The sequence below is a fragment of the Helianthus annuus genome, chromosome 10, assembly GCF_002127325.2.
Source record: "Helianthus annuus cultivar XRQ/B chromosome 10, HanXRQr2.0-SUNRISE, whole genome shotgun sequence".
Classification (NCBI taxonomy): Eukaryota; Viridiplantae; Streptophyta; class Magnoliopsida; order Asterales; family Asteraceae; genus Helianthus; species Helianthus annuus.
The window spans coordinates 113,051,669-113,063,972 of record NC_035442.2 but is presented as its reverse complement, the minus strand read 5'-3'; the positions used below and the strand labels follow the sequence as shown (position 1 = coordinate 113,063,972).

General features: G+C 38.8%; 1 protein-coding gene across 2 annotated transcripts; it reads right to left on the bottom strand.

The window, feature by feature from the left end:
* Positions 1-2,124: 2,124 nt before the first annotated feature.
* LOC110884727 lies at positions 2,125-10,653 on the bottom strand. 2 transcript variants are annotated; one of them, XM_022132441.2, is made up of 7 exons: positions 10,136-10,653; positions 8,856-9,184; positions 8,696-8,773; positions 7,240-7,345; positions 7,022-7,110; positions 4,627-5,081; positions 2,125-4,548 (listed from the first exon to the last, which is right to left on the bottom strand). In XM_022132441.2, exons 2-7 carry the CDS (start codon positions 8,873-8,875, stop codon positions 2,522-2,524), a joined length of 2,775 nt encoding a protein of 924 aa, XP_021988133.1. In that variant the 5' UTR covers positions 8,876-9,184; positions 10,136-10,653; the 3' UTR covers positions 2,125-2,521. The 2 variants fall into 2 exon arrangements, with proteins under 2 accessions (XP_021988133.1, XP_021988132.1); XM_022132440.2 differs by having other exon boundaries at positions 2,125-5,081; positions 10,136-10,651.
* Between the last annotated feature and the right edge of the window lie 1,651 nt (positions 10,654-12,304).

The following is a 12,304-nucleotide window of genomic DNA, read 5'->3' as shown; positions in this document are numbered from 1 at the left end:
CCCTACATCCACTTTTGTGGTCTCATGTCTCCCAACCAAACTCCCAACCTTCTCAATCACCTCCCACCTCTCAAACCGACCCATCACCTCCAACTAGCCCCATACCCCCAGCCCAACCGGCTTTGTCTAACACTGTTTCTCCAACCGCCCCACCCACATCTATCCACCAACCTTCCCAGCCAACCTCGCCTCCTATAATTCACACATATACCCGCCGACAACATATTACCACCCATCCCAGGTCTGTCTTCTTCCCGGGTAATGCTACGGCTCATCAACCCACCTCGACTGTTCCTCCTCCGTCTCCACCACCTCCACCTCCACCTCCTACCCGCACCATGCGCACACGCGCAATGGATGGCATTTCTAAGCAAATTAAACCAAACCTTAACCTTCACGCTTCCACCATCGCTCCAATTCCCAAAAACCCGCAGGTTGCTCTGTCCTCACCAGAATGGTACAATGCTATGAACGATGAATTTAGTGCTCTCATTAAAAATGAGACCCGGGAACTAGTTCCTAGAACACCAGATATGAATATTATTCGCAGCATGTGGCTTTTCAAACATAAGTTTAAATCGGATGGAAGTCTTGAACGCTATAAGGCACGGTTGGTATGTGATGGTAGAAAACAGCAGGTTGGTATTGATTGTGGAGAAACATTTAGTCCGGTAGTTAAACCGGCAACTATACGGTTGGTGTTATCCTTAGCTCTTTCTCAGTCATGGAAAATTCACCAACTCGATGTCACCAACGCCTTTTTGCACGGAAATTTGGCTGAAACAGTCTACATGTATCAGCCCATGGGGTTTCGACATCGGAATTATCCGGATCATGTGTGTCGCCTCAAGAAGTCTCTGTACGGTCTGAAGCAGGCTCCTCGCGCGTGGTATCAACGCTTCACGGACTTTGTCCTTACGCTAGGTTTCGTGCAGAGCAAGTCTGACCACTCTCTTTTTATATACCACCAGGGATCACACACAGCATATTTATTGATCTATGTGGATGACATTATCCTCACTACCTCGTCTCATGATCTTCGCAAACGCCTAATGTCTTCTCTTGCTGGTGAATTTGCAATGAAAGATTTGGGTCCCTTGACTTACTTTCTCGGTATTTCTGTCACCCGCACAGGTGATTACATGTTCTTATCTCAACAAGCTTATGCTAAAGATATTCTGCATCGGGCCGCCATGGATTCTTGCAAGCCTGTCTCCACTCCTGTTGACACCCAATCTAAGCTGAGTGACTCCTCCGGTCCTTTGTTCGACGACCCGACTTCCTACAGGAGTCTTGCGGGTGCGCTACAGTATCTTACTTTCACACGTCCCGACATTACATACGCAGTTCAGCAGATTTGTATGCACATGCACTCCCCTCGGGTTGATCATTGGAACGCCCTAAAGAGGATTTTACGGTACATTCAGGGCACCTCTGATCTTGGTTTACTTTTAGGACCAATGCCACGGTTATCATTGCTTGCCTACACCGATGCTGACTGGGCTGGATGTCCTGACACTCGCCGTTCAACTTCCGGCTACTGTGTTTATCTCGGGGACAATCTTATTTCCTGGTCTTCCAAACGTCAGTCTACCGTCTCCCGCTCCAGTGCAGAAGCTGAATACCGAGGTGTCGCCAATGTCGTAGCTGAAATTTGTTGGCTTCGAAACCTGCTCCTCGAGTTGCACCGTCCGCTCTCACGCGCAACCTTAATCTATTGCGACAATGTTAGTGCAATTTACTTATCTGGAAATCCGGTTCATCATCAACGTACAAAACATATTGAACTGGATATTCACTTTGTGCGGGAACAAGTTCAGCGCGGTAATGTTCGTATCCTCCATGTGCCATCTCGTTACCAGATCGCTGATATCTTCACCAAAGGACTCCCGCGGATCTTATTTGAAGACTTTCGGTCCAGTCTCAGCATCCGCTCTCCTCCCGCTTCGACTGCGGGGGTGTATTAGATAGCGTATATATATATAGTAATGATTTGTTTACTTTGATAGGTGATTGATATTATATTGAGAGGAGATCTCGCTGTAACGTGTATATATTCAGATTATTGTAATCAATACAAATCACGGAATACCAATCTTACAATTCGAATCAAGAACAATAATCAGAGCACAACACAAAGATGAACACAAAATGCCTTGTCCAAGAACCTTGGACATAAGGGTTTCATAGGATTCATATTTGCAATTATAGTAAAACTAGCCTTGAGGTTAGTTTTACAATAATTGTGCATTTAGTCCCTATAGCTTTCTAACTATTACAAAGTAAACCTAAACCTAATAAACACAAGTACCAACGGTCTCAAATGGTCTAACAATATCCCCCCTAGACCGTTGCGTACTTGAGCGTTCTTCATTCTTTGGCTTCGGTTTCAGGAGTTGTTGCAGTTTCTTCAACGGTCTGTTGCGGTGGAGTTTGGTTAACATCAGCTTCACTAGACTTTGGTTGATCCTCCATTGTGACTTCATATGTGGATGAAGTCGGAGGCTGAGTTTCTTGCACCTCAGGTTTGGATGACGGGTCCTTTTTGTTGAGCAGGAGACTTTCGTTGTTTCTTGTCTTTGTTTTTCTTTTTCTTGGCCTCGTCTCGCTCTTTCATCTTCTCGGTTCTATTCAGAATCTCGATCATCTCTATTTTCCTCTCCCTGGCTCGTTCTACGGCACGCTGGAATAACATGCCTTCCTCTTTATACTCGTTTCCAGCTCCAACATGAATTGTGTGCCCATATAGAATGTTGAGATCAGACAAGCAGAACATAAAAACATCCATTGGATCGAGGATACGAATGTCTTCATTTGAGGTTGATCGGATGACAGCTTCACCAGTTTTACCGTCATAAAACCACTTCTTAAAGTTGGTGAGCATCACTGGATGTTCGGGAGGGATTTTGACTTTTGTCACCACTTTGGCAGGATCTATAACCCACGTAACCTTGCCCTTTCCTGTGATGGGATCCTTGGTAGTCTTGGAAACCCTTCTTCGTGGACGTCGAGGCTTGAAGATGGTGAATCCACGCACGCATTCGCGAAGTATCAATCTCTCAAAGTCAGCACCAATGTTGCTATGAGTAGGATTAATCATGTCAAGTCTTCCTATTTCACGGATATCCCATCTTGGCAAGCTTTGCATATGGAGACCTGTCTTGAAATGTTGAATCACACCACCTCGACGTTTCACAATGAACATCCCTTTCATGTCGCAGTACTTCCAGCTGATGATTTTATCAGTAGCTTCTGTTTTCTCCACAGTTACCATTTGGTAAAAATCGGAAAGCTTTTCACGTTCTTTCTTAAACCACTCGGGATGTTGAGGGGCAACTTCCTCGCCCCCGTCCGTCTCGTACATCACTTCGTCTTCCAAACCCCACTCTACGAACCGTGCCGGCATTTCATCTTTGTCCACTTCTTCCTCCTCACTTTCATCGTCTTCATTGACATTCACAGTCGATTCAAGTCTTCTTTCCTTTCTTTCAGCGTTTTCGGCCTTACGTTTCTCTTCTTCCTCCTTGAACTTATCGAATCTGAAAAGATCTTCAGATGAAAATCTTGGCTCCATTTCTGCTTTGGAGTATAACTCTTTAATCATCTCGTACATTTTCGTCATTCCATCCTGCTGGAATCTGATAAATCGTGTTTGTTCAGTTACGAACGCATGAAGCTCTTTATTCTTCTTCCTTTGTTGTTTTAACTTCTCCCTCAACACGTTCGTATCATTGACTTGATGTTTAAGAATGCATATTTCTTTAGTAGGGCCCGCCCCGGTGTCTTTGGACAAACGATCATACAAATCTTGAAAAGGACGTGACCTTCTTGGAGCTTGACGCGGTGGTGGTTGAGTGATAGGAGTTTGTTTTACCGGAGAATCCTTCGATGATCCCTCCCAAGTTTTTCTCTTTTTGGACGGAGATTTGCTCGGTGTCGTTTCATGTGGATCAACCAATATATCTTCAACAAATGCATCCAACTGTTCTTCCTCAGTCGTCACCACAACCGGAGTTTCAAACTCCGTCATTTCTCGTCTTTTCAACCTTCTTTCTCTTTTCTCAGGTTCCTGCACAACATGAATAGCTTGTAATCTTTCGATGTGTTCTCTTGTTGATCCAGCACAAATGCTATCAGCCATTACCCTCTCGGGATTTGGCGTATCTTTCTTCTTCTTCTTTGATTCCCCCTCTTGATCTGCTTGTTTTCCTTTATCTTTACATTTTCTAACAAGTTGGGGTTCTTCTTCGGCTTCATCCTCTTCTTCATCCAGTTTCTCTCTAGCTTCTGTCACACCGTCACGATACTTTTTATACGCTGCCTTGACCAGTGGGAGTCTCTCTTCCCTGTACATCCAATGATGAAGCATCACCCATTCATTGGTTTTTAATTCTGTAATTTGTCTTCCAGTTGGCAGCTGAAATTTATACACATTTCCATCGTGAGGGAGCTGTGGATGTTGATCGTTTATCAGCAGCTGGACGAAACGAGGATACATTGCCCAAGTCATTCTGTTTGCATTATCGACCATACAGTAAAAGATTAATCCTGAAATGTTGAACGGTTGTTTAGTGCAGAGATTAAGCATCGCAGCAGACCATTCTAAGTTTAAACCGTCATAACCACCTTTTCTGTGCCCCATGCTCATTGCAAACACATGAAAGATAAACCGCCAATCTTGTGTTAGCCTATTTCTCTTGATTTCATTCTTTACTTGAAAATCTCCCACGTACTTCATTCCTCTGAAACCTTCGAGAATATCCTCTTTTGAAAGTCGCATTGGATCCTTATGATTATCTCCGAGGCTCAGAACAGTTCGTATTCTATCTTCCGTAACAATTACTTCTTTGTTTCGAACGGTCGCTGTGATCATTTTGACTTTATCAACTGTTTTCACCTTTGCCGTTCTCCAGAATTCTTCTATATGAATGTTGTAGATTACGGGATTTGCTTGCACCGCGAAACTGATTTTGCTTCTTTCCAACCAATCCATAACATCTTCAAAATCCTTTGCAGCTGGCACCAGGGTTGTTGGTTGGTTGTGTTTTCTCGTTTTATCCCATGCAATTTGCTTTGCCATTCTGGAATGCACGAAAACCAGTCAAGTAAGATCCAGGTTCCGAAACGTAACTATTTGTTAGGTAGAATATTTACAAAAATATTTACATAATACAAAATTATAAAATAAAAGTATTTATATTAGCAAAATTTGAAAACAAGAAATAAAAATAAAATTTAATTTTAAAAAATAGGTTAACTACGCCGATAAAACCGCTGATAAAACCCAAAAACATTGCTGATTAAGGTTAAATACGCCGGCAACAGGAGTCAACTACGCGGTTATTTACACTCGACATTTGGTTAAAAACGTTGTTGTTTACGTGACAAAGCATAAATTCGCTGGCAAAGTGAATTAAATATACCGGTCATATCTTCAATAGATTAAAAACGCTGGTTAATAATGAGATAAAACCGCTGATCAAAGTCACTTATTTATGCTGATAATAGGCCACGTATTTAAGTCCGATCTCAAGCCCACTGTCAGCGTAGATGTTCATCCACGCTGAAATACCGGCATAGTTGTCAATTACGCCTTTGCTCGAACTCGCGTTCGAGACTTAACTACACGACCCATCATCTTCCTGCTAATTATGCTATGTTCAATAAGTTCGCTGGCTTCATAAATTTCTTCATAAACCCCTAAAACAAAACCCATACTGATTCATCTAAACACATGTAATTCCTGATCTAATCGGCTAGATGAATGATGCACGATAGTCTTCATTATACCTTAATGATCAAGTTAATATGATTCTAGAATTGCTAATCAGATCAGGTTATAAGCGTTGTAGGTGTTTGGCGTTTTTGAGAGTTGTTTGAAATGATGAAATGGTGAAAGTGAAAAAGATCTTCATACAGACATATATATACACAACATATCTTACGTTTTAGCGTATTTAATAAATACGCTCAAAACATAAAAACGCCGCGTTGAATGTGTTTAAAAAAGGAATCTTTTTCAAAACACAAACAAATACGCTCGTAAATTTCAAATTTTCTAGAAAAACATGCCCTTTTTGAGATTTAAAAATATGTCACAGAATAGTAACCAAGTTTCAAAAGTGTTCTAATTAGGTCACTCGTATCGTTTTTGTCTCAATTAGATAACTTAACATTCAAATCGAGTCATGTCCTTTTTTCTCTGTGTCAAGAAAAAAATGAAGAATAAGATGTTGGGGTCGGATTATTTTAATATATGAAATTATATTTATTAAAAATAAAAACATTCTAATTACATTAAAAATTAAAAAAAAACAAGTTACAATTCACGTCATCACTCAAAGTTAGCATCAAATAAAAGGGAAAAAAGAAACAAAAATCCACATCACCATGGTTACTTATGAAATGGATGAAAAAACCCTTAATTTTAATGAAAAATAAATGTTGAGTGACCTGATTGGAACACTTTTGAAACTTGAGTGACCTAATTGGAACACATTTAAAACTTAGTTACTATTCTACAAAGTTACCCCATAAATGCAAAAATGGAAAATACTTTAGGGAAAACAAAAAATTGGGCAATTTGGACACCGAAATTCTTTCCTTTTTTTTTTTTTGACCCGGGAAGATTCCTTTAGCTATTTTTCTTTTATTTGACGCTCCTCGACTTTCCTACAAAAGATCATGCTGTCAACACTTGTTAGTTTTTTTTTTTTTTTAATTTTGTTTTCGACTAATCGAGGCACAAGAAAAATTGTCAGTATGCTTGTCCCTCTAAATCCATGCATTTCTTTCAACCTGCTTTCGGTGAACGTTTTATCATGTTTTGGTAATATTGACAAAAATTGCAATGGCCATAAGTGATTATCACAGTTAACAACTATAAAATCAGCTAGCACAGAAAGGCAAAAGCTAATAGATATATACGAAAACCGTTTTAAGTGATTATCATATCTAAAAGAGTATTAAATTGTAAAAAGAGACGACAAGCATGATTGCTACAATGTTGACAAAAGCTTGCCTTTTCTTAATGCTGTCAGCTGCCATATTCCTATTGATTCCAACGACATCGTATGGGCTATCGATCTCTGCCCCTATAATTCTCGTGACCTAATCAGTTGAAAGTCAAGAAGTTTATAAGCTACAGTCAACCCGTATACAATATACATCAAGATAAACAACAATTGAAATTATTTCCCTTTATTCCGTTAAACAATGTTAATTGACTATTGAAACTACCTCCTCAAGACGCTCTGCGTCATTTGCAGATGCAGCCTCATTGACTGCAGCAGGAGGTGGAGGTTCAATAAATAGCTGTTCATCATCTTCACCAATTTCAGCTTCCCTACATTTGAATTAAGCTAACATTAAACAGCTGTTCTAAATCACACTTCAAAAAGGTAATCAACAAAAAAACAAGTATATTTAAGATAGGGTAAATTACACTTTTCGTCCTTTATGTTTGTATCGAATTGCAATGGATAGCCTTTAACTTCAATAATTACAGTCACAATCCTTTATTTGCAAAACCCATTACACCTTACGTCCTTCAGCCTTAACCTAGTTAGAATTTTTAGTTAAGTTTATTGATATAAGGGTAGTTTTGTAATTTTACCTTTTTACTTAAAAAATATATTAAATAGAAAAGGAAAAAAAAGAAAATACGTTTATAAACCAAAGTACCAAACAGTCACGTTCACTTTCAACTCTCACTCTCACTCTCTCCCTCTCTCTCTCTAAAACCCCTGTAACTAAGATTCTCACCATATCACCATCGCAAATCTCAAACTTCAGGTGACAAATCGGTGTTGTGGAGTGCGGAGGGAGGTGGTTCCGGCGGGTTGGAGGACGACGGTTCCGGTAGAGTGGGGAGGGAGGCGGTTCCGGCGGCAACGGCGGCGAGGTGGAGGAGGTGGTGGGGGTTGATCGACGTGGTCCTCCATTCACGGATCTACAGGCCTCAGTTCCAGAAATTGCAACGGCGGTTTCAGACTTCAGTGTTCTCCAAATGGACGACCAATGATGGCGACAGAGGTAGGTTATGTATTTCGATCTTTGATTTTCCGGCAGAGGCAAATGGCAGCGGCGGCTACTTGGAGCCAGTGGTGGGTAGGATAAAAATTTAGGGTTTTTTTCAACCTATAATTGTTAAAGAGGTGGATTGTGTTTTGAAGATGAAGAACCCTAGATCTGTTAAGAGTGATTTGGGGAATTTTGAGTGTTTTCTGTGATTGAAGGGCTTTTGATTCATGATGCAGGTTTTGATAGGTTTCATCCATTGGAATTGATACGAGTGTGAGTGGTGATTTGAATATTATTAGGGTTTTTTTTGTTAAAGAGAGATACAGAGGGTTGAGGATCTGGGCAGAGGCGGTGGCGGTGTGGTGAATCTGGATGAAGGCGGCGGTGTGGTGTGATGGTGGTGTGTGGCAAAATATATTTATTGCACAAATAGTCCTTAAAATAGAAAAAGACGAATTTGCCCTTGTGTGCAATGCACATGACTGAAATTAACTTAAAATTTTAACTAGGTTAGGGCTAAAGGACCTAAGGTGTAATGAGTTTTGCAAATAAAGGATTGTGACTGTAATTATTGAAGTTAAAGGTTATCCATTGCAATTCGATATAAACATAAAGGACGAAAGGTGTAATTTACCCTTTAAGATATCATATTAAATAAAAGATGTTACCATACCTTAACTCAGCCTCTGCTTCGGTTAACTTAGCTGCTGCAGCAAGCAATTCAGCAAATGGCATGGCAGGTCCAATAACCCTGAAAACTCATAACAGATTTTATTAATCCCAACAACGTAAAAATAAACCTCTTTAAATCTATTATTAAATGTGTTTATTACCTCTTCTTAGGAGCTGGCATGTCATCTTGTGTGTATGTAGGATTAGAGCCACCATCATCAAGTTTACATTCCTCATTTGGTTGTTCAGTATGTAAATTATTAGGTGGTTCATGATTATCGTTAATACTTGGACCTTGAGATTTTGATTTAGATATAACAGACCCAACGACCTCTAAAGTGGGAGGAACACCAGAAGGCAACAAAAAGACTAAGTTACCCTTTTCGTTGAGGCTCAAGGACAAGAACAGCTTTTAAAGATATTTTACTAATGACTTCTCAGATAAACCAGATATATCAACTGCTTGTCCATCGTCAATCATGCGCAGAAGCTGAGAAAAAATCAACAGTTCAGTAATTCTGGAAAAAAACAGTTTTTTTTTTAAATTATAGTAAGTCAGGAATAGTACCAAGAGAAAAAATAAGTAATTTCATGCTAAAGACTTAAGTGATGTGCAAATAAATTATATTTTTTCAGAAAGTTATTGTTCTAGACTTTTAGTTCAAGATTGTCACTGTCCTGATTATTCAAATACAGTAAAAAGATGTTTGTGGAGGTAAGATCAAACAGATCTACATTCTATAAAGCTTTCTATATCATACCCAAGTGACCGACCTCTTATCAACCCTATGTCATGCGCTTCAGATCGATTCTAACATTATAATTTTGCTTAATTTCACCATTCACATCCAAATGACAAGTTGAGTAGCCACCCAAAAAGGCAACACTTCAAATGCAAGACCATTATCATTATCATCCATCAAAACCCTAATCCGGGATCACCTAACAGTATAAAAGTCAACAATTTATCCTAGATGTCGCAAATATCATAGATTCATAGTCAAAGTACCTGTTTGCATGTTATTCAATAATGTTTGGGGAGATGACAGCTAACAAAGAGAAGCTATCTTGCTAACTTTACTTAACTACAATTCAACAAACAGAAGTAACACTTAGAAGCACAACCTATCATACTCCTAAAAATCTCCACTAAATCCAACTCCAAAAGTATATACGGAACACCAATAATATTTAGCTCATTTGAAACTTATCAAGATGCAACTATCTACTAAGAAAGAAGAAGTAAGAAGCTACAAAGCATCACCTTCTAAAATGGTCAACATGAAACCCTATCAAATGTTAGTACCAAAATAACCTATTTCTTTGACCTAGCTTCACAATTCCTAACACAAAACAAATGCTATTCTAGTGAAGCTAGAAACCACTATTCCAAAATGAGATGCAATTCAAAGTTCAAACACAAACAGAAAACAAAAATTACCTGCTCCAAATCATCAGCTACAGCAGGAAACTCCTCCAATATGAATTTCACCACATCTACAGGATCACTACCACCATCATTCAATCCATACTCCTTCTCCTCCTCTGAATCAGAATCCGAAACCCTAGGTTTTGATCTCCGGTTACTGCTGCCTCTCTTTCTATCTTTCTCTCTCTTCTTTTTCTTCCGCTTCTCTCTCCTCTTCTGCTTCTCTCTCCTCGAACTCCCCCTCTCGCTGCTCCGCCTCCGGCGATGCTTCCGGCTGCTTTTGTGCCGCTTCGAGGAAGATTCGTCGTCGGTTTCTGAAGAGGAAATTGAAGAAGATGATGATGGAGATGAAGATGAGGTTGAATCTTCCGAGTACCGACGCTTCTTCTTCTTCGATTTGCCGGAATATTCCCCCATTTGGTGGTTTGTTTATCGGAGAAACCTCTGGGTGGAGATGACGGCATTGTTTTAAAAATCGGTAAATACCCGCGCCGGTTATACCGGTATTACCGGTGCCGGATACAAATTCGGTACGAAACACCCTAGTAAATAAGTGAAACAGATTCGTACCGGCAGTAAAATCTGGTATACCGGTTTTTGAACCGTAATACTAGTACTGGCCCATAGTTATTTTGGTTTGAGTTTTAGTATTCTAGAGTTTCATTAGATACATAGATCATCGATCAACATTCAAAAGAATCATCACTTACAGTTCATCACTTCATCCACAAGATTCAGCTCCATCTTCCTCGGTTCATCACTCCGTCTTCACCATGCTTTCAGTTTCATCTTCATCGGTAGTTTTACTTATTTCAGTAAAATAATCTGAGAGTAAATAGATCCACAAGTGGGTCAAAAAGTGAAAGACTTGAAATAATTCGATGTGTCTCTCTCTCCATATGTATGTATGTATGTATGTATGTATGTATGTATGTATGTATGTATGTATGTATGTGCGTGTGTGTGCGCGTGTGTGTGTGTGTGCGCGCACGCATACAGGTAAAGCAATGTTATGTGAAAGATTGCATTTTGGAACTTAAAAAGAAAAAGGATATGATGATAGCTATATTATAATTTATTATGTTAATGAAAAAAATTAAAATTGATAAGTTATGTCAATATAATTCGTGTAGGTATGTATCTCTATGAAATTATAGAGTTAACTAGTTCATCTGGTTGAACCACCCGGTACAAACCGGTTCTACCGGTTGAACCATTTTTAAGGTCATCTCGGTATGATTTAAAAACCGGTTTTAAAACATTGGATGACGGAGATATGTGTATGCGTTTACTAATTTACTTTAGGTCACTTACACGGTTATGATTATATTAAATGAATTGAACGTAGCAGTCAATTTTTTTTTGTTAATAATGTATGGTTAGGATGTCGCTAACTGAGGTTGCAAAGTTTGTTTTTTTTTCGGGAATTTGTATTTTATTATTGTGTCTAATCGTTTGTTTGAATATGACTGACTCGTTCATATTCGGTTGAACCATTTTTAAGGTCATCTCGGTATGATTTAAAAACCGGTTTTAAAACATTGGATGACGGAGATATGTGTATGCGTTTACTAATTTACTTTAGGTCACTTACACGGTTATGATTATATTAAATGAATTGAACGTAGCAGTCAATTTTTTTTTGTTAATAATGTATGGTTAGGATGTCGCTAACTGAGGTTGCAAAGTTTGTTTTTTTTTCGGGAATTTGTATTTTATTATTGTGTCTAATCGTTTGTTTGAATATGACTGACTCGTTCATATTCGTTTCTTCTGTTTATAGACCTAGTTAAAAAAAGTACTGGTAATTTTATTTATTCATTTTTAAAGAGTTAATTACACAGATAGACCCTGTGGTTTATAGCCAGTTTCGCCTTTGAGTACTAACTTTTTTTAACAGGTTTGAGGCTTTTGATTATCAATTTGTAACGAGTTTGGGTATTAACACTAACTTTTGTTAATTTTTCTGTTAAATTTGAGTGGAATGACTAAAATACTCTTTTTTGAGAATTTACAAAAATGGTCCCTGTAATAATCAATGATTTATTATACAAATGGTCCTCGTAGTTACAAAGGGTATTTTAGTCATTCCACTCAAATTTAACAGAAAAATTAACAAAACTTAGTGTTAATACCCAAACTCGTTACAAACTGATAATCACAAGCCTCAAACCTGTTAAA

Bases quoted from the DNA above. Each gene is read 5' to 3' on its own strand.
- LOC110884727 (XM_022132440.2), bottom strand. From the start codon at position 8,875: ATGCCAGCTCCTAAGAAGAG. The intron at 8,774-8,855 runs GTAATAAACACA...ATGAGTTTTCAG, and splicing joins ATGCCAGCTCCTAAGAAGAG to GGTTATTGGACCTGCCATGC. The intron at 7,111-7,239 runs GTAGTTTCAATA...TCAACTGATTAG, and splicing joins ACGCAGAGCGTCTTGAGGAG to GTCACGAGAATTATAGGGGC.